The sequence below is a fragment of the Dermacentor silvarum genome, chromosome 9 (genome assembly GCF_013339745.2).
Source record: "Dermacentor silvarum isolate Dsil-2018 chromosome 9, BIME_Dsil_1.4, whole genome shotgun sequence".
In the NCBI taxonomy this organism is placed as follows: Eukaryota; Metazoa; Arthropoda; class Arachnida; order Ixodida; family Ixodidae; genus Dermacentor; species Dermacentor silvarum.
The window spans coordinates 95,021,326-95,043,030 of NC_051162.1; the positions used below are offsets into that span (position 1 = coordinate 95,021,326).

The window sequence follows — 21,705 nt, forward strand, 5'->3', positions numbered from 1 at the left end:
ACGCATTTTCACAAAAAGATATGCAATCATCCAAACCTAACACTAAGCATTTAAATTTAATTTGAAAACTACAGATAATAGCACTACACAGTTTTGAGAGACGTGCTCACAAAGACGAAAAATGTCAATGCTTGAATACATAACTACATTTGTCGCTATTCATGGTTGTCATGTTCCAACTAATGCTCATTGGCCCTCCATATTGCTGATAAGCGTTAGCTGGAACATAAATGCATTTCTCCACAGATTTTTGAAGACATAGTTCTGTAAACTGGCACTAAGCGCATAATTTCTGCTGAAATAATATTACTTCATTACTGCTCCTCTCCAATTCCGAAATTAGGACACATGCTGCTCAAAAGTGATTAATTTCAAGGTTAGTTGGCAAAACTATGTTAATTGCTGACATCACTCCAAACATGCAAATCGTGTCCGCCTCTTTAAGTTCTCCAACTGATGTGACAGAATTGCAATATCTACAACACGAGATCGAGACCCCCTTTAATGAGTTTGCTTCCATTAAAACAGATAACCCAGTACTATATAACCACATGCACAAGACATTGCTGACTCTCTTAACGAATAATGAACCTTGCAAATCTCTCTTATCAGAAGTTTAACTTCCACGTCCCTACTTGGCTGCTTGAAACTGCACATCACCGACAACATGCCACCTTGCCAGAACCTGACAGGCATGAACAACAGGCTGGGTTTCCTCGCATCAGCAATGAATGCCAGAATCTCTCTACAATGCTGCACTTACTCAGACCTCAGCTAATACTTCAAAACGGGCACAATCAAGCTTCACATGGGTCAGATTCGAGGCTAGAGCGTGGCCAGCAAACACTGCACCATCACTCGGTGCTTGGTTAAATCACTGGTTGCTTGACTAATTGATTTGTTGATTGACTGACTGACTGATTGATTGATGAAGTTTAATGCACCAAAACAGTGCAGGTAGGCACTATGAGAGATGACATAGTGGAGGGCTGTAGACTAACTTTGACTGGTGCTTCTTTAATGTATCTTTAATAGAGAAGACACAATGTTTGGTACATAAGGGTTTTCGTAGTCCATCCTCATCGAAATGCGGCCACTGCCGCCACTGAGCCACCACTGCAGGTGCTGGATGGAATGAGCTATGCAGTGTCACGATCTGAGCCGCTGCTTAAGCCACTGCAAGCCAGAAAACTTTTTTTTCCTTATCATTGTGAGCACTTATGTGCTTTGGGCATTATCACATTCCCTGGTAAAGGTTAAAGTGGATGCCGAGAGCTGAATAATGACGAATTGAACAGCGCCAACAAAAATGATGAATGATTTTGCGAGGCAAGTAAGCTACAGGTAACCACGATGTTTGAACAAACACCCTTTCTGGTATTACGAGGTTTGTGTTCTTCCCGATTTTCTCAGCCAGCTCACACTTGAAAATAATTTTTTCCCCCTAGTTTCGTTATACATTTCTCACTCATGAATGAATTGAAGCCAGCTTAGGCCTGAGTAAATACAATATTTTGCATAAACCTGTTAAGTTCACACTTCCTATGACAAGGCAATCAGCTGACACACTTTGAGATGACACAAATTACTTGAACATGACTAAATGCTTTCAACAAAAGCAAACACTACAGACCATTTTTGCTCAACTAATGGTGGCTAAGTGATTTTTGCAAACAGCATGTACAAGCACAGCTTGGTTGTAGTCTGGCATAAAAAATGTAGACGTGGCTCTCGTTAGGAGAGCGTGCGCTAGAGACAAGCCCCAGCATGTGCAGCTAGCACTTCGTCTTTATTTGAACGACGACGCCATTGGTTGGGCAAATGTACGGCACAGAGAAGCGCACTTGTGCATTAGAAAAAAGGTCTGCAGTCACACAATCCCCGTCAGGCGATGTTTACTCGCACATAATGACCACATAATACAGATGTCAAAGGGTAGAGAGAAAGAGCATGGGACAGTGGTAGAGAGAAATGTGCGATCGAAATAACATAAGTTGTGTGTACATTTGGTACGACGCTATGCAAGCTCAGCTGGAGAATATCTGCACAAACATGTGAAGCTCCCTGACAAAGCAAATGCGTCGCCACATGAAAGCGTGTGCTAGTCTCAGTATATAGAACGGTGTTTTTGAACCTCTTTGCAAGTGCTTCGTGAATGTAACTGTGGCTTAACAATGTGCAAGACTGGGAAAACCGCTATTATGTTCTTAATGCTTGTAGCATGCAAAGGAAACACACAGACAAACAGGGCACAGAAGACAGGGGACACACACAAGTGCTACTTTAAATCTTAATGCGAAGTACGTGACAATTATGCATAGCTAGAGTACAAAAAGCTAAGCAAGAAAAACAAACAAAAAGAACAGTAATGACTGCGTCAAAAATAATAAGAGTAATAATGCAGAATACATATCCTTTCCGGGACCATGTACTAAGCTGACTGACTGACTGATGAACTGATTGACTGATTATTTACTGACTTGATTCTTGGGGTCTAAATGTACCAAGACACTGCGGATATGAAAGACATCGCAGTGGCAGGCTCTGAATTAATTTTTTACGTCCTGGGATTGGTAAATGTAAGCCTAAATAAGGTGAAGCACACATGCATTTTTTTTTTGCATTTTGCCCCTTGCAAATGTGGCCATCACCGCTGGGAATTGAACCCACGACCTTGTACTTAGCAGCAGAAAATTATGTTCACCGAGCTGCCACGGCAGGAGTGTATCAAGTATTTGCACCCGTTTTGTAGCATGTGACACCCTCTGTACTTCTTCTTCTCGTTTTGTTCATCATTTGGCTTTCTTGATCCACCCTATCTTTGTCAGGCTGCACTAAGTGAACCTTCGAGGCAAGGACAGGGTGAGACGAAGAGAAGGGGAGAAGGAAGGTATTTGAGAGAGGGTAGGGTGAGGGGGCGCCGATGAGCCGCACTTACCCAGGTTGGCCAGGTGTTTGGTAACGGCGTTTAGGGCACCCGACTTAAGGGAGAAAATAATTTCGGGGAAACCAAAACTCTTGGGGACTTGGGCACGCACGGGCACTACGCAGGGGGTGGATGGAACGGAAACGATAAAAAACAGAAAAAAAACAAAAGCGGGTGCCTTCCTTCACCTTTGGACTGGTCACAGAAGAAGCAGCCGCAGCAGCGGACACCCGACACGATTTCGTAAAGCGTGCTGAATCGTAGAGCAGAACGCAAACGGTGGTGGCAGAAACATTCGTACAGAAGGGGAAAATGCAGTCTTCTGTACACGTGTTTCAGGCACTATTGTTCATGTTCTGTGGAAGTATTCCTGAGCGATCACTTTCGGAGACAGGCTGATGACGCAGACGCGGTATGAGTGATGTCGTGTCGCCCATAGATGCCTGTGACGTCTACAGGCAGCACGATAAGCACAATATCAAGCATGTAGTCTCAGCACAGTGCAAGGAACCCCAGCACCTATAGACACCGGTACGTATGGCACTAGTTGCGCAAAAGTGAAAGTAATTATGAAAGTGATCACCCGAGAATACTACCCCTGCTGTCCGATTCAGCACCCTTTTTTGAAATAACATGAAGCGACCAGCCCCACTTACTGCTTTGCAGACACTGAACCCAACACAACACACAGCAAGCGCAGAAAGCTTTAAAAACAAAAGCAGCAATTGCACAAAACAAGAATGGCAACTCATTAATACTGTGGAAAGGGACAAAGCGTGAACTTCATCAAGCTAGCAAAATGATGCAGGAGGTCAGAGGAGAAATGAACGTCATCCTCCCTCAACTAGCATCATGGGCGACACCCGCTTGCTCTCTAATCGAAAATGACATGTTCTGAGCTCTCAATGTTACACCTAAGCTTTTTTTCATTCCATCATTCACTGCATGGCCCTCAAATTCTCAAGAATCCTTGTTATCTTTGAGGATTATGGACTTGAAGAACGACAGACATCAAAAACGAATTTTCCTTCTGCGACGTTAAAATTTACAGGCATAAATTCAGTTTTCATTAGGAAAAATGGGAAGGTGCTTTTTTCCAATTACAAGAAAACGATACGCACTACCTTTGGCTCCAATGAACCCATAGAAATTGAGAAAAGTTGTGACAAGGCTGCGACCCCTGTGACAAAGGCGTTAATCCCGGGATTGATTCCCAAACGAGGAATAATTTTTCTTCAAATTGCAAAGCTTTATTTCCGAGAAACTCAAATGGGTTTCCTTTGTAGCTTGTTACTACACTAAAGTGGATGACAATTTGTCCCATTCATAAAAACTGACTGCATATCATAGATTTGGAGCACGTTAAAATTGGCTACATATGGTCGGCTCCTTTCCGGGATTTTACGTGGACTGTGTCATACATGCCCGCAGCTTTATCAAAAGGACTTAAGAATCAATACAGTCAACGTCCAATTTTTCGGACTCCCTAGGGTCCGCGAAAATGTTAGAAAAATCGGGCAGTCCGAAAAAACAATTCATGCCTTTTACTGGCCCCAAGGGCTCAAACTGCCACGGGCAAGTCCGAAATAGCTACGAAGGCCTGCCAGTGCACTTATTAGGCAGTACTGTAGCTCGTACTGTGCTAGGAGGTGGCGGGTGCATGCGTGTGTAATTAATACATACTAGGTCCCGTGAATTGCCCCTTCCCACTCTTGATATGTTCCACCTCAATACTTTGCATATGCTTCACTGCGTAACACTGCTGTATTGAGGCGAAGCTGACTTTCGGGAACCGGCAGTATGCAACGCGCCGCGCTTTCCCGAGTTTTCCAAGACATTGGCCAGGAGTGCAAAGGCGGAGTCGGTGCCTTTGCTAATAGCGCCGAATTGTTGCGATAAAAAACATGGCACCGAACAGCAAGAAGCTTAATAGCGAACGTCGAAGCAGCTATAGGCCTTGCGTTGCCGTGGTGGTGGCTACGGCTGCCAACGGATCTGCGTGCGAGAGCGCTGGTTCGAGGAGGTGAGATAATAAAAACTGGCGGCGGTGGTGGCTTCGATTCATGCCGTTTTGGACCTGTGGTCATGGCAAGAAGTGCGGAAATACGGACGGCGAAGGTTTTTTGCGTCCGAAATTTCAGCCTTTCTATACATTGACTCTATGGGGTACGTGGCAATGCTGTGAAGGCGTCCGAATTATCGGGCATGTTAAAAAAATTGGGCATCTGGAAAATCGGTCGTTGGCTGTACAATAAAACACAACAGCGTTCTTCAAAACATGTCTGTCAAAAAGCATGTTACCAACAATAAATGTCATCATGATAGACCGATAGAGGGGAAAGAAGACCGCTTACAAGTAATGGTAAAAGACACAGATAGAAAGAAGAAAAGAAGAAAATCAACTGATGAGCCTTGTTCTCACAGAACAAAGAAATCTAGATCCCATCCTCGCCTTGTTGGCAGAGAGCATGTGGTATTAGCAGACGTGCAGTTTCAAGTAGCCAGCATGAGATAGACCATTCGAGAGACCAATCAAACACACACACAAGTAGAGTTGTTTATGAGAAATGCGACATACAGTCAATTCGCCTCCGCAAGACGCACCAAGCAAGAGCTGCGCAGAAAAAGGGCAAAAAAAAAAGAAAAACAAAGAAGAAAATGCAGAAAGCAGCGGGTTAGTCAAACATAACACAACGAGCAAAATCTCTTAATGGGACACTAAAAAGCAAGCAGTACTTAATATTAAGAGGAAGCTTTAGCTCGGAACTAACTGCGATTGTGTTTGTTCAAATAGATGTAAAACGCAGAAATGCTCTGATTAGATAACCGATGGACCGATCTGAATGAAATTTGCTGCTGTTGGGAGAGAAAGTTAAATTCTAGTGACAGTAGGAAGCAGAATTTTCGCTTACGACCTGGATTGTTTTACAAGAATTGCGAAAATTTGTAAGTTAAAAAAAAAAAAGAAGCATGAAGTTTACTAATCCGTAACTCTGTACTAAGAACAGGTACACTCGCACCTCGTTATAACAAAGCTGAAGGGGCAGCCGAAATTACTTTGTTATATCGATTATTGCCCTTTACTGCAGTAGATATATATGCCGAATCGTGTGCACAACATTAAAAACATGGAACGTTTATGGGGCACTGAGGTTTTGATGCAAAATTCAAAGAAAATGGGAAGCATTGCCATAACTTTTTTAGTTGTAATAAACCCTTTTCTGTTAAATGAATGAACATAGAGTTTAAGAAATAATTTACCATTGTGTACTGGTCTAGTGTTCCTTTTTAGTGTCCCGTTAAACCTGGTCACAAGCTCTTGCTGAACCACTAAAATCATGCAAGGCAGTATAAATGTCCCAGTAGCTGGCCAAATCCTGGTACAGCTCAGCACGGTAATCATGATTAGATGTGGTTAGCATCAAATAAAATCTTGGACGACTATTATTAGAAAAAAAAGAATTTATGAGATTCAGGCTCCATTCAGGCACAGCATCTTTAATGGTCATTAGATTTATTGGTTAACAAATAGAACCAATCACAACCGATGACAACAGCTACAAATGCAATTCTTTAATGTTGCCTTAACGTGCAGGAGACGTTAAAAATCAGCATGCAAAGGTAAACGTTGGCACAAGTGCCCTTGTTAGCTTAGCGAAGAATGCAACACAAGATTTGCAACACAAGATTCCACACTAAAGTAAAATCTTGACAGTACCGAACACACCTGATAACAAATTCAGGTTACACAAGCTCCTCACGAGGCATGGTTCAGTTTAATTTCTTACTCCTCACAAGAGCATCATAAGGGCAAATATTGTCATCAACTCCATCACATACTTTTACTGCACAGTCACCCTTATCATGTTTGACTTTTGCATGCAATTAATGTTTAATTTTCAGCTGTGGTGCAAATCATGCTCGCAATATCAGATATCTGTCACTAGGTGTTACAGTTTCAATTATGGATAATTCATCACTATCGAATTATGTATGTGTGGAGGACATTCTTCAACTGTTGTGACTGCCTGTCAATGCAAAAGCTGAAATGACGCCTCATAGAGAAGGGTTTGACTGTCCGTGGCATAATTTGATCTGACAACCGCTGAGCACATGTTGCCATTGCCATCACTGCCGATTTGCGTTTCCTTTTTTTTTTCTTTTCTTTTTGGCTCAGGTAAGTCAAATCCCAATACTGCTCTCACCTGTCTAACTACCGACTCTTGTCGCGAACACTTGACGATATCCTCCGAGATCCAGCAGATTCGTGTAGTCGAGATTCTACTGTACTCCCAAATTAGCAACGCTAGAAATCTCTAAGCACCCCTTCACGTTTATGAAGTCATGCCGTCAATGTTACAAGGTAGGTACATCTACAAGCATAGCGGTTAAGAGAAGCAGCTACGATTGCTCAAAGCAAAGCGCATACCAGGCCAGGACACTAAACATGCGACAGCGAGAAGGCTGAATGAACAACAGGTCCTGAATAGGCTAAACATTTTCAGAAATAATTGTGGCTGTTGCAAAAGAACAACCTACCTGGAGTCAAAAAGTTCCGATCAATCGGTTTGCCACTGGACCGGCACTCTTCAACCTCCAAATAATTGAGCAGGTGAGACCACAGTGCTGACTTGCCCTGCATAAATAGACAGAAAGTCTCCTCAGTAGCTAGTCACGAGCACAAACCTTTTATTGCAATACCAACTATAGAAAGTCTGTGTCAAGTGTGGGCCACCTGTGACACACTTGGGGCAGCGAAAGGCAACGCACAACTGGCGTTGATTACACCACACACAGCATGCCTCTGTCGAATGCCACATGCTATGCTGGAGAACTGGCGCATGAATGCAAGGCCCAATAAAAGCACTTTGCAGCAACGGTTTACATGGGCAACGGTTCACAAGATGCTGGCCACAGTTTAACTGATGGCATAAACATAGGTGAACACATCAGCATGTGGCTAGTCTAATCACCCGGTGAGGCTGAAGACTACCTGCTGAGTACGCTCCATGTGTCTGCATGTCACAGCACTTACACGTCTCATACCTTTACCCACCAGAGCTAACCATTAAGTGTCCCCAGCAGCATCTTCAGGAGATCAACTAGGAAGCTATTACATCACTTTGACGCTTATCCTCCAATGGTTTCTGCTCAATTTTTCTTTGTCTGCTACAATTGAACTAGCTCAGCAGACAGCACAATTACAAGTGCAAGGTCAAACAATGGGAAAAGCCATCAGTGTCATTGCTTAATAAGCTATTGATGCAACTGCTTCGAAGTCAGGATGACACCTTGAAATTTCTACTGGGTACTCCATACCTGCTTGGCCATCAGGCCATGTGACCAGATGCGTTCAAGGAGGTCGCAGAACGACGCCAGTAGCGTGTTCTCTTCGAGGCCTGTGATGCTGGCCTCGGCATGGCCCTAGCTCAACTGCCTCGACGCCCATCTTCTCGACCAGCATGCGCTTGGTCTGCATGGAGACGCAAGGCAAGTTTCAGTATACATGTATAGGCATATCAGACGTACATTTAAGATATGTATAGACATGTAAGTATAAATACAGGCGAGTACTGACTATCAGACACATATGTATAGACATGCAAAGACATGCACATATAAATATGGGCATGTATTGACGTACCAGACGTATCAGACACATATAGACACGTATCACATATGGACGAGACTTTAGGCACAACCAAACAATGCTGAGTGTTGTATAAGTAGGAGTGCCAGGTGTGCATGATGCTTCCACCTGAACCACTAGCTGGCCTCTTGCTCATGTTTCGCACAGAGGCACCAGTTTGCAAGAAGTTGAGTTTATTAACACATTTGTGGGAATTTCCTGTGAACCATACGAGACATTCAGTAACAGCAGCTTTTTGAAAGACATTACGTGACCCTATTCATTACCTTGAAGGCACTTATGAGCCATTAGGTGCATTTATTAAAAAATGCAATGCATTGCTTTATGGACCAATGCTGCAAGCAGTGTAATGCTGAAGGCTGTGGGACTGTTTTTTTTTTTCAAATGATCACCACAAAATGGCTATTTGTAGTGATCATTTGTATAGTTTGTTGTATAGTCTATATTTGTATAGTTATTTCATGATCTGGTTAACTCCAACAAAAGACATCGTTGCACATTTCCATGCGACTTACCCTGGTTTTACACTCCATGAGCAGTGCCTCCACAAATTTCCAATTGGTCTGTGCAATGACCGCAGCTGAGGCTGTGTCACTGAATTTCGGCTGCTTCATGTGCTTGGCGCGGGCTTCATTCATGTACTTCTGTTAGACGGATGACGACAAAAAAAATATGTTGGACAGCTGTCAAAGCACTTGTGTTGCAAAAGTACTCCCAGCCCCAATGCAAAATACATGCTAACTTGCCTTTTACAGCAAAGGCATAAGCTTTCATAAAAGTCACTCAAGCATATTGATGCCGTATAAAGCTGCAGAAAGATGTTATATGAAGACCTAAGGCTAAGTTTACATTAATGGTGACTGTTAATGTGTATAATGTGAATGATATGAATCAGCTAGTTAACTGCAAAATAACTGCATTTAGAATGGTCAGTATTCGATGCCCTGCATGTAACAATGGACGAAACAAAAGCAGTACCTTAACATTACTATTGCTTAAGAGCGCAGCATATCAAGAGAAGAAAGTGGGCATTAACGAAGCGAAATAATTTATTTTTCCTTTAAATAATCCTAAATTGTGTATGTTTCAAAACTTTGCAGTAGGCATACTCTCGATGCTTTAAACATGCTAAAAGAAACCTCTTCACGCTATGGCTTGTTTAAGGAGGTTAGAAGTACTCTACACAGTGCTCATAAAAAATCATGAACATAAAATGTGTCTCCAGCAAAAACTGGCAGCACAGTATGCACAGGATAATTTCATAACGCACATATGCAGCATACGACCTAGCGTCAAAAAATTAGGCATGTTACTTCCCCAAGACATGCACATGCAGATCAGAGTCAGCAGGGTTTTAGTGATCATGACACAAGCACTGGCTTTAGGCAAGGTTAGACAATGATGTCATGCTACAGCAACATGGGCAAACAGGTCAAGCAAATGCAAACATGCCAAGCATGCCAGACGTACACACAACATGACAAACACCACAGACACACTTCTCTACAGACTGATACACACACAGTTCTGTATCCGTGTCTTGTAACCATTTACCAGTAAGAGTGAAACATGTTTGTTTTTAAAAGGAACTCCCAGACAGCTGAAAGACCAACATAAAATGAAAAAAGAAGCATATATGCTGTTTTTAAAGTCAAGAAGCCACCACCACTATACTAATCATATCAAGCCCTGATCACCAGCGCAAGATTCGATGAAAACCAAGAAGGAAGGTATCCTGAAGGCATGCAGACGAAACGGGGTGCAAATGTAGCGAGTGCATTGAACTCACTTGGTACTTTTGTTTGGTGCGTTTGTGGAAGAGGAAAACAGAAAACCAGGAAAATCGCGCAAGAAAAAAAAAAGGGGGGTGTTAAAACCACAAACCAAAAAAACACAAGAACGAGAAAGGTGATCAATGAGACTGAAACGTACCCGGATGAGCAACTAACACCAACAACCATGCTCAAAATCAGCATTTTATACCCAGAATGTAACGATACTACACCTAATGCTTATCTTCCACTTTTGAGGTGTAATTTTACCCCTATGACTGCTAATCACTCCTGCACAGGCTCCTATTCTAACACCTCAAGGTGTTCACCTCTTAGGGCATACTTTTACACCACCTGAAATGTACTTTTGTCCAATGACACTGATTAATACTCTTACATTGCTTTCTATTCTTAAACTTTGAGCTGTACTTCTGTCCCATGACATTGATTATCATTCTTGAATGGGGTTCTTTAGCACTTTGCACACAGTGCGTTTCTGTCAACAATGCCGACGTGTGCACAAAGCTGACAGGAACATGTGACAATTGGTTGTGGAAGCCTGTTCTAGGACATTATGACGCTTCAATGTTAAAATGCACCTAGAGGAGTGCAATAGTAAGTTTACACCCTTACATATGTACAATGACACCTTTCTTGTCATTATATATGTTCTTTAACAGTAACCATTATTTTTTATTTAATGCAAACATGAACATTACTGGTAGAAAAGAAGCAAATGCACTGTGCCATAAAAAGTGGGTGCAAAGCGAATGTAACTGCATGTTACAAAAGTACACTCGTGAAGGTGTAACATTTTTTTTATGAGTGATGTACATTTTTACATCTATCAAGATTTTAAACTACTTCTGACAAATATTTGCCTTATTATTGATGACACTGTAATAAAGCAATGTCAGTGCTAAAGTGACTATAATCTAGACACTACTAAATGACTTCTCCTTAACAATAAGGCATGCAAGACAGCTGGTGGCAAAATGCATCGAGTTTGTGTTCACAACATATATTAAAAGATTAACATCAGTTTTTGCAGCTTACCAAGAACAACATGACGATAGCAACCTGGTGAATATTACAACAAAATGTAAACGATAATATTGTGAGTACCAGAAGTACAGTTAGGAACATACCATAACTTATATTTTTGGTGTAAATCAAATCCAATTACTCTGAAAACTGTGATACTAGGTAGTCACTTTATGCTACATTAAAAAGATTTACTGGCTTCTTGCTCATCTGAAAAGCAGTCACAGATGCATCATGTCTTATGTGCAAGTTTTTCTTTATTATTGAGAATAAGTAAAAAGCTTCTTAAGTGTAACAAACACTTTATGATGGTATTACACAACAGTCACATGCTGTCTGTCAAGAAATAAGACAATTACATTTAGACATCTTGATCTTTTTATAGAACATCCTGTCAGTTACCATAGCTCCATAGCTGCAGTACCAGAGGATGACAAACTGTTCAATCATGAGTAAATGTTTGCCATATCAAAATGAAAGTGTTCGAAGTATAAAAAGATACGATGGCATAAAATATTGAGGCTTCTCACTTAAATATTTCCCAAGTCTGAAAGTACTTGTAATGGCTTTGTAACCAGTACCAGACAAAAATTATAGAAAAAGTAGTCCGTAATGTATCAGATAAGATAGAGTAACAAAGTTCTCAGGTTTCAGTTTCGGGTTTCACAATGTTTGAAAATATATCCAAACAGGTTTCACAAAAAACGCTACTGGATTAAAATAACCGACACCGACAGCCACGCACTACCAAGAGGCATGAAAGCAACTTGACCTTCCCTTTTCTTAACTGAGCCTGGCCAACTTTGAGGCTTTGCTTACAAGTTCCTCAAGCTTTATGCTGCATCCTAAGGGCTTTGCAACAACCATCAGATGAACCCAATCGAAAACACACACAGTTTTACAGCAAGCATTTACAGAAGGCATAAACATGCCGCGTGTTCACTTTCAAAAGCAGCAAAAGCATGAAGAACGTGACACAACATTTCATGGCATTACAATGTGCTCTGACATACGACACAAAGCATTATCACAGAGATGCATCAAGGCTTACTCACTTGCCACAACTGAGCATGCTTCGATTTCGTGCCAACACAGGCAGACTAAAAAGACAAGAAACAAAAGAAACAAAAAAGGTAAAATGCAAACGAAAAAAAAAAAAAATGAAGGAATGCATACACATTGTCATGCAAGGAGCAACAAAAAGTTATTAAAACGAAAAGAAGGTGAGCAAACTCGCATATTCAGGCCCAAAATGAAGTTCTGAACAATATATAAAGACCTGTTGTTTCCTTTCCTCCCCCCCCCCCCCCAAAAAAAAAAAGCCAATAATAAAGAACACCTGAAAACCCTAAAATAAATCCTTACTTTGTCATGTTTTTAGGTTTATTATCTTGCTTAATTTTTGTTTTACCCTGTATTGTTATACATGTACAGCAGATGATGCAAACTGGTCTGCAAGGAGAAAACATCTGCTATTTAGTTCTCTCATGTTTTCTCACTGCTGCTGAGAACGACAGGAGAAAAATAAATCTTGAGTCTTTTGTATGGCTTCATGTGCAGGGTTATATATGTCGTTTCAATATTTCATTTCTAGGCCTGTAAATAACCTTCTGGAATACTTGACAAACGTAATATAAGTACACCTTTAGGAAGTAAAAGAAGATTAAGCTTAAAAATCAAATGTGAGCAACTTACTTTGAGAATAATCTGAAAATGAGTAGATCCATGAAGGTTCATGATTCAGAGCCACACCTCTACACCATAGTGTCCCATGCCACAATGGGCAGTTTTTAAACAGCTTTACAGTCATGAGCATTTCCTACTCAGCTGTCGCTATATGTAGTTGGAAATCATTTAGAGTGTTATGTGCAGAAAGAGCACCAGTGTGAAAAAAATGCATAGTAATAACATTACCATATTTATTTGAATATAAGGCAAGGTTTTTTCCGCAGAATATTTAGCCTCAAATCACCCCCTGCCATATACGTTGGCCAAGGCGATACTATCGCCTTGGCCAATGGCGCGCACTGATTGGCTGTTTTAGCAAAATTTGATGAGCTGATTGGCTGGTTGAGCACGACGTAATCCAATTTTGCCCAACCAGCCAATCAGCGTGCACCTGATGGCGATACTGTCGCCAACGCAATACAATTTCCGAAGTGGATCGTTTCAGAATACGGTCCCAGGTTACCACCGCTGGTGCTGGAGCACTCAGATGCGCCATCATCATCAGCCTTATTTTTGACCACTGCAGAACAATGGTCTCATTAACGTCTGTTTTGAGTCAGCTGACCGGATCTTCTGCCTAAAATTTTCCTAATCTCATCAAAACACCTAACCTTCTACCTCGACTGCACTTCCCGTCCCTTGGCAATAGTTATTTTGCTCTCACAGACAATCAGTTATCTGACATACACATTACATGGCCCGCTGAACTACTCTTCTTTGTTGCTACCCCCATTTGCTCTCAATATACCGACTGCTTTCCTGGATGCTATTCTGGACATTGTCAAACACTACCATGTTGCAAGCCCTGATTGGCTCACAGGGCAGATATGCTCTCCTTCTCCAATTGGCTCAAAAGGAAATTTTAAAAGATAAACACGGAATCTGAAAGCATGGTGCAATTTGACCGTCACCAGAATAGCATACCCTGCTTCGTGATGTCAGATACGTCCCTCTAGTATTCCAAAACACAAAATACGAACAAGCAAAATAACTTGATCGAAAAACAAAAACGTCGAAAACACAAAATGTGAATGGAGTTGCCCAGTAGGTGGCGAAACTGTGCCAACAACTGCTGCTGCTAGCTTCTGGAAACTTTGCCAATTTAGTGCACAACTTTTTTTGCTTTCTCCAATGCCGCATCCCACTGACCTCTCTTTGCTCCGCAGTGAGCTTCAAGTGCTCAGCTTGCTGGATGGAGCGGTCTTTCCTTCGGAACTGGGCGTGCGCACGTTTTTTCACCCTGCAACAGCCACGGACACGACAAAACAAACGACAAGTGTCACCAGGAAGTTTACAGGTTCAATAAGAACTGTTATTTAGTGCTTTGCAAACAAAACAACAAAGAATGCTCTTTAAAAATTGACAAGAGAGAAGTGTGTCGCTTTTTTGTGAGAAAATGTTATGAAATGTGCATCTTCCTTGTGAGAAAAAGTAATGAAACAAACTTGAGTAAGTATGTTTCACTTACCTTTCTCTTTCCCCAAGGTCCAAGATACATGATGCAAACAGAAGTTGGCTGTTCTTATACTGGCATCATGTGGTTGTTAAGATAAAAAGAAATGAAGCCCCACAGTTCCATTGATATTTCTGATTTATGTCATAGTCCCTGAGTAATCCGATTTTATGATGCAATCTTTGTGCATGAAAGCTACAGATTAGTTTCAACATCCTGGGCTGCATTAAAATCTAAGCACACAAACGTTTTCTGCAATCTGCCCCCCCCCCCCCCCCCCTCCCTGAAATGCGGCAGCCACGTTTGGGAATCAGACCTGCAACCTTATGCTAAGCAGCTGAAGGCCACAGTGACTAGACTTTCTCAAATGCTGAATGACTCAATCCCGCAACAATCAACTTACTTGGACTGTACTGGCTCTCGGTTCAGCACGGCAGACTCCAGCTGAGGAAAGACTCCTGGCCTGTGGTTCCGGCGCCCCGGGAGATCTACCGTGGGGTCGACTATCTTCGGTACTGGGGCCACCAAATCCGGGGCCGACAGCCGGCCCTCGATGGACAGTTCTGTGCATGTTTGGCAAATGCTGTGCTCCAGAAGAGGTCTCCAAACCAAACCCTTAATTTCACAAGTTGCTGCACATCAACGCACCCATAGGATGGTACAGTAGAACCCTGCTGTTACATTCCCGGGTGCTGTGTTTTCCTGGCTGCTACGTCGTTTTCGGCCAGTCCCGGCATAGCTCCCGTAGGACCCTATGCATTGGTAACCCCACTGTTGCATCGCAACTGTGGGACCATTCCCGCATCATGCGTTGCGAACTGCCACCCCGCGCCGGCCCAACCGGCCATGTTGAGTTTTCATGTCGCTTGGCTTGGTGGCTTGGCGATGGAATTGGCGGCCCAAAGTGCCGGGGGCGACACCTATGACGTATACTTTCGGTTTCCACCAGCAAAAGCATGGCCTTTGAGATCCGTATTTGCTATCTAAAGATGGTGTCTATGATGCATTGGGGCCCTAAAATTGGTTTTGGCGCATGGATGTTCCGTATAAAGTCCAAGGGCGATAACGCCGTTGCCGCATGCCATATGTGCGAGTGAAAGCATGCGAGGAGAGCAGACGACCGCGACCAATTCTCGCGCGTGGAAGAAAGGAAAGCAGGGAGGAAGCGCACCTTCTTCCGTCGTGCTCGAGGCACCCGGGGGGAGGGATAGCGGGTGACGTTGTACTCTGGCATCAACTGCATACTGCGTGGCGGCATGCAGGCCATGTCTTAAAAGAGATCTGCGCTGGGGGCAGAGTATAGGCAGTGTAGGTGCGTCAGCGGCTCGTAGCTTTGTGGGTGTTGTGTGCTCTCGGTGCTCTGTTGGCGTGGAAGCGATACACAGCACGAAGGTTGCTTCGCTCGCTGCTGCTGCCGCGCTTCCTGATGCCAGCGTTTTGACAGCAAGTGTCAGCGCTCGTCAAGTGTGAGGTGTTCATGTTTGCCTGTGCATGCTGACACCATGCTTGTTATTATAGTTAATAAGCGAATGTTTACAAGTTTATACGGATGATAAACCTACGATCCTTACTTTGTATAGCTGTCTACTAATTTGCTATCGCAATCGATGCTTCGGCTTTCGGTCAAAACTGCAACTTTGTTTTTCACGCGTAAGAATTAAAATAAAGTTGTGTGCAGTTCACTACTACTCGCATTTCAAAATTTTTCCTGTTTCTCGGCTATTGCGTTTCCTGGCTCTTAAGTTTTTTTTTTACGGTCCCGTAAAAATGTAAGAAGGTAAAACGTTTTTCCATGAAAAATGTATCAGCGGGGTTCTACTGTATTGGAACTGTATTTTCATTCGATCACTTTTTGGGTTTTGTGACTCAGCACCGGACGCACCAGCATTTATGGGTGACAGCATTCATCGCAAGTACCAAGCATGCCGCCCTGGTGTATGCCAGGAACGCTGTCACCCGCGAATGCCGATGTGTCTAGTGCCGAGCCACAAGAAATCTCATGGAAGTTATAGTATTTCCTGAAGTCATCGGCTGAAAACAGCACTCCAGTAACACTGCTTGAATCGGCAGCACAATGAGGAGTCTTACCTGTTTCTTTGTACACGGTGCAGCGTTCGTAGCGATTGATGATGGTTTCACTGGAATGGTTGCGAAGCAGTTTTATCCGGTTGTCGAAAATCTGGAATGCAGAAGGAACATGTTGCAAAACAATGATATTTACTACAGGGAAGCACTGGATGTGTCAACACAACCGATAATAAGGCAGCACAACTGCACAACAGCATCTGATAAAATGGGCAATTGTACTCCCGCCCGTCGGTGACGTAAAGTTCATAGACTATAAGATCTAAGAAAGAACTGCATATCTGCACAGCCTCGGCATGCAGCATGGTATTAAAACTACTAGAGCATACCCGAATTATCGATGTCCGAATAATCCGTGGGTGAATGTATTTAGAATGGTTAAGCCGGACCACAAGACCATCCAGGCAAACTGGATATGCTGTTGACCAGCTAAGTGAACCCGCCAAACACCCCCAACTGGTGCTCAAGCTCAAGACTCAAAAGGATGGCAGAGACCACATGACCGGAGGCCATCAAGTTCACCGACCTTTAGGCACGGGTCGGGCTCTTCCCAGAGTGAGAGGATTTTGCTGTCGATGAAGCTGGCAAACATCTGCGTCTCAATGAAGCGTGACAGGAACGGTAGGTGCGGCTCGGGCTGGTCGGACAGGAATGTCGTCTTGTCGAAGTTGTGCACAGTGTCCCGCGACGCCAGCCACTGCTCCATGTCCTTCTGCATAGTCAGGGACGAATTGTGAGACAGAAGTTGACAAGAGAGCAATAATGTGACTAGGCACATGTTTTGGGGGCAAACTGCTACAAAGGGGACAAAAGAAGAAGACAAGACAGTGCTGACTGTGAACTGAAGGGCTCATTTCGTTAAAAGACGGCTCATAAACATTCAAAGGTGAAAAAAAGAGAATAGAAACCAATAAATACAGAATGATAGCCGTCAACGTTTGAAGCGCAATGGCTGCCTTATTAGGAAAGGTAAGCAATTTCTCTATTGGTGACAAGAGAGGCCCTTAGATTGCTGATCAATCTAAGTGGCACATTTCTGTATCAGCCCTCAGACATTGTCTACCACTCCTCCCTTCCAGCCTGTTGTCGTTATTCCGCAACATACCAAACCTCAGCTTCTAAATTTAAGTGAGAGCCTGTCGCTGTCACAGCTGAGTCACTCAAGTGTGTGTGGTGAATCTTCTTTCTTTTAGGCACAAAATATTTAATTCAAATCAATTCAGTGGTTGCCTACCAAGTGTACTTCTGCACCCCATCTATATTTGATTGGTGAGCTTGAGAGTTAAAAGCTTTTCATGGTAGCAAATTAACATAGCAAGCGAAAGATGCAAACATGGAAAATTATACAAACATTGCTGGCTTCCAACTATACTTAACTTTTTTTTTATATTGTCTCAACATATAGCCTCATGCAAGAAAAAAAAACAATTATACAGTAGAATCTTGGTGATACGATCACGATTTAAATTTTTGAAGAGTCCCGGCCAAAATATATTAGCTTACAATGTACTAAAGTTCAGACGCTGCAAACTGCTTTTCAGACTGTGGCGAATGATACGAACAACCTAGCTGCTTCATGATCTCCGGCGGAAACGATGAGAAGGCGCCAGCGCAACGGTAGAGGCGGTGGTAAAGGTGGTAGCACCAGGCACTGGCTGTTATCAGGCCAGCAGAGCGGCTGCACTGATGCGACAGTCGCATTCCTGTGGCTATGGCAACGGATGTCAATCTGCCTTGACCCCACCCCCGCATGTTCCCCCCCCTTCAAGAAAGCTTCTCCTTTGCTTTCTTTATGCAATCCTAGGCTTTCTTTAGCAGTATTATGCAGCTTGTCGGCACATCTCAAATGCCTTGCAACTTTACCAAGAGCCGGCAATGCACGCGACCCAGTCTCCCCCGAGTCAGCAAAATCGGCGGCATTTGCTCGTTCCCATGGGTAGCCTTATATTCACCAATATGTTTTGCGACCATACTTTGCTCACAGTGATGTGTTCCGCTATTCTTTTTTCCCCGCCGTAATTGAACTTTGGAATGCGTTACCAAGCTTTGTGGCAAATGCCAGTGATGTTTGTGAATTTGAAAAATCGTTAAACACGTATTTCTGTGATTTCGCTTCTGCTTGATGTACCTGTATATATGGTTTGTCTGTATTTAAAACCCTCCCTGTAAGAACCCTCAACAGAGGGTTGACAGTATGATTAAAATAAAATAAAATAAATAAATTTCTGTTTTCCATGCCTTCTGCCGTCTTAGGCAGCCGATGACAATACGAAACTTCTCTACCATTGCACCTGTCAGATAGCACAATATAAACTAGCTTCACCGACACAAAGAAAAGTAGACAGATTCCCTTATCTTGCACAAATGATGTCCTTGTCACCATCAGACAGCAGTTAGGGCACAGCAACGAAAGAAACTTTGGTAACCAGGCAAGTCTTCAAATGCTGGTCTCGAAACAAGCGAAGTGCGCAGCTTGCTTCTGCTAAAATGTGTGCAAAGCAGCAGGCCACATGACTACAGTAACGAATCGCGAGGCTAGCTTTCCCTTTTTACACTAATCTTTTTTTAAATAAATTTTTTCTCCATGGAGAAATATGGTGCTGCGACTATCTGAAGCTCCGATCTCTCGTGTTTACGGCCATACCAAGCTGGCAGCGCTGCGTCAACAGAAAGCCGCACGATCAGCAGTGCGATAGCACCTCCCCGAAGCCAGATTTTTTTTTCTCAATTTCAAGGACACCGCACTAAAAAGTGGCATTTTCTCAAATTCTGCAGAGTATTTCTTCGTAATATTTCACCATGAGATAAAGAAAGGTCATAAGGATTGCAGAAAAAAATAACTTTAAAGATAGAAAATTTTGACCAAGTCTGCAATATTTATTTTTTTTACGTTTCGGGGCGATATAAATTTGGCGTGTTACAAATTTCAGCAGCATGCCGAGAGATTCTTACACCGAGGTTTCACTGTATACGCAAGGAAAACACGGATACAAGAATGACTAAGCAAAGGGTTACGTCGATGTGTAAAAATTAAAGTAGTTGAAAGTCAACCGTGTTGCTGCTGCTTCCTGTGTTCTGATGTTACGCTTGTGCGGTTATTTCTTAGCAACAAACCCAAATTACACCAAAGTCTACCATTAAGAACTCAAAGCAAAGCCCATATTGGGTCCCCCTGGCCGTACCTGGTTGGGCTGTATGACGAAGTGGTCGTAGGAGCGAAACATGTGCAGGAAGCGGTTGAAGAAGATCTCGCGCACGGCATTGTTGAGCCGTAGCTCCTCCAGCTGTGGGTGCCTTTCTGCCGCGGCGGCCGAGCCGTGCTGCTGCGGCTGCCGAAGCAGGCTGAGCTTGCCCTCGCTATTGTCTTGGCAACGAGGACGCCGCAGGTCTTCCAGGGAGTTTATCACACCTGGTGGAGAGAAAGTGAGGCGGGATTGCGGCCTCGCGTCACATACGACTGAAAGAGAGAAACATCAACAAGAGTATTGATATACTTGATTTCTGCTACCGTACTTAACCAAATCCAATACGCACCTTTTCTATAAAAAAAAAAAGAATCGGTCCGAAGGTTGTCCGAGTGTTACAATCGCATACGAAACGGAAGCCAGATTCACAGCAATGCCAACAGCCTACTGTCACACAGCTAACGTCATCGCCATTTTCCTCACAAGATGGCGACTATGTTTTCCTGTGAGCAGACAACCTTCCCTTTGAGTTTCCGAGCCTTCTGCTCAGCCGGCATTTTGTCTGGACACCAAAGTAGCCAGCATCGGTTTTTACTTTTGATGCTGTCTTCGTGAAGCTGTCTCTCTTGCCGGCTTTCTCCAAATAGGAGACTTAAGATGGCTGCTGTTTGTTTAGCTGTCTATTTAGCCGTCTAAGGCGAGTATTTGAACGCAGCATAGGGTAGGTAACCTCTTGCGGTGGAAAGCAGCAGCAACTGACCAGCTCTTTTGGCGACAGCTGTGATGCGCTGGAACGCCTCACTGTGCTGCAAGAGAGGCGACGGTGTGCCGAGGCTTGTGAAGGAGCTTCGCGCGCTGCTAACCGTGCTGCTCACTCCCGAGTCACCACTCTCTAGGCTCCAGGAGTGTTTCCGACGAGGGAACGGCCTGTGCATGAAAGAAAGAAAGGCGGGAGGGTGAAACAAGATGGCAGCATACCATGACCTGCATTTTTATTCTATCAACGTTTAGAACGAGATTTGGTGCTACTGCTGGTTTGAACTTCGTACTTAAGATTTCACAGCAATAATACACCTTTTGGCCTGCGTCACCGATCAGGCACCTAGAAATTGAAAAAACTTCAGCAATTCTACCAGACCTGAATTCATTTATTGAGAGTGCAGTGTTACTTCTCCAACTTTTACCAGACCCCCCAACACAGGTGCGAAATTCCTGCAATGTGGCGCAAACACCTCTGTGTGTATACAACAATGAAAATGCAGCAACTGCAGTGGCAACACGACCGCGACAGTATGATCGCATGACGATGACAGTGGCATGGCAATGCTATAAACAACGCTACATGGACAACGACAATAATGACAGTGACATGGTGATGATGACACGACAACGGAGGTGTGATGGCTTAATTAAGTACTGTCATAGTAAAGTGCTGTCTGTGGTACTTGTATCCTACACTACAGAAACAATGCATGGATCGGAGCACAGCTACGAACAATGCAGCACAACGGAGCTGGATGCACGGACACTGCAAACTCAGTTTCGAGCTCGTAACTGCTGTTGCAGCAACTGCTATCCTGAGCACACCTTGGCATCGCAAGAATGAGGTAATGACATGAACAAGTTTACATGTCCGTCAGCAAATGAAACTAAGGACAAACCAGGCAAACAGGGTTGTCATAAGCAATGGAGTGCACACGCATTCATCTTTCTTTCAACAAAATTTTCGGTTGAGAGCGCGTGCTTAATGTCGTCTATCATATCCTCTCTTTGCGTCTGATATTAGCTGCTCTGCTCTTCCTTGGTCACCAGTGATCTTGGAAGAGCTGAGCATGGTGACGAAACATCCATGTCTCAGGCAT

General features: G+C 43.4%; 1 protein-coding gene across 1 annotated transcript in view; it reads right to left on the minus strand.

The window, feature by feature from the left end:
* The window catches only part of LOC119463377 (DENN domain-containing protein 5B-like), a 69,711-nt gene that overhangs the window by 33,430 nt on the left and 14,576 nt on the right, over positions 1 to 21,705 (minus strand). The window contains 12 exon segments of the mRNA XM_049656194.1: positions 2,939 to 3,043; positions 7,466 to 7,562; positions 8,246 to 8,351; positions 8,353 to 8,399; positions 9,092 to 9,220; positions 12,448 to 12,492; positions 14,270 to 14,360; positions 14,977 to 15,136; positions 16,662 to 16,752; positions 17,185 to 17,370; positions 19,841 to 20,067; positions 20,604 to 20,770. Coding sequence (XP_049512151.1) covers positions 2,939 to 3,043; positions 7,466 to 7,562; positions 8,246 to 8,351; positions 8,353 to 8,399; positions 9,092 to 9,220; positions 12,448 to 12,492; positions 14,270 to 14,360; positions 14,977 to 15,136; positions 16,662 to 16,752; positions 17,185 to 17,370; positions 19,841 to 20,067; positions 20,604 to 20,770 — 1,451 coding nt within the window.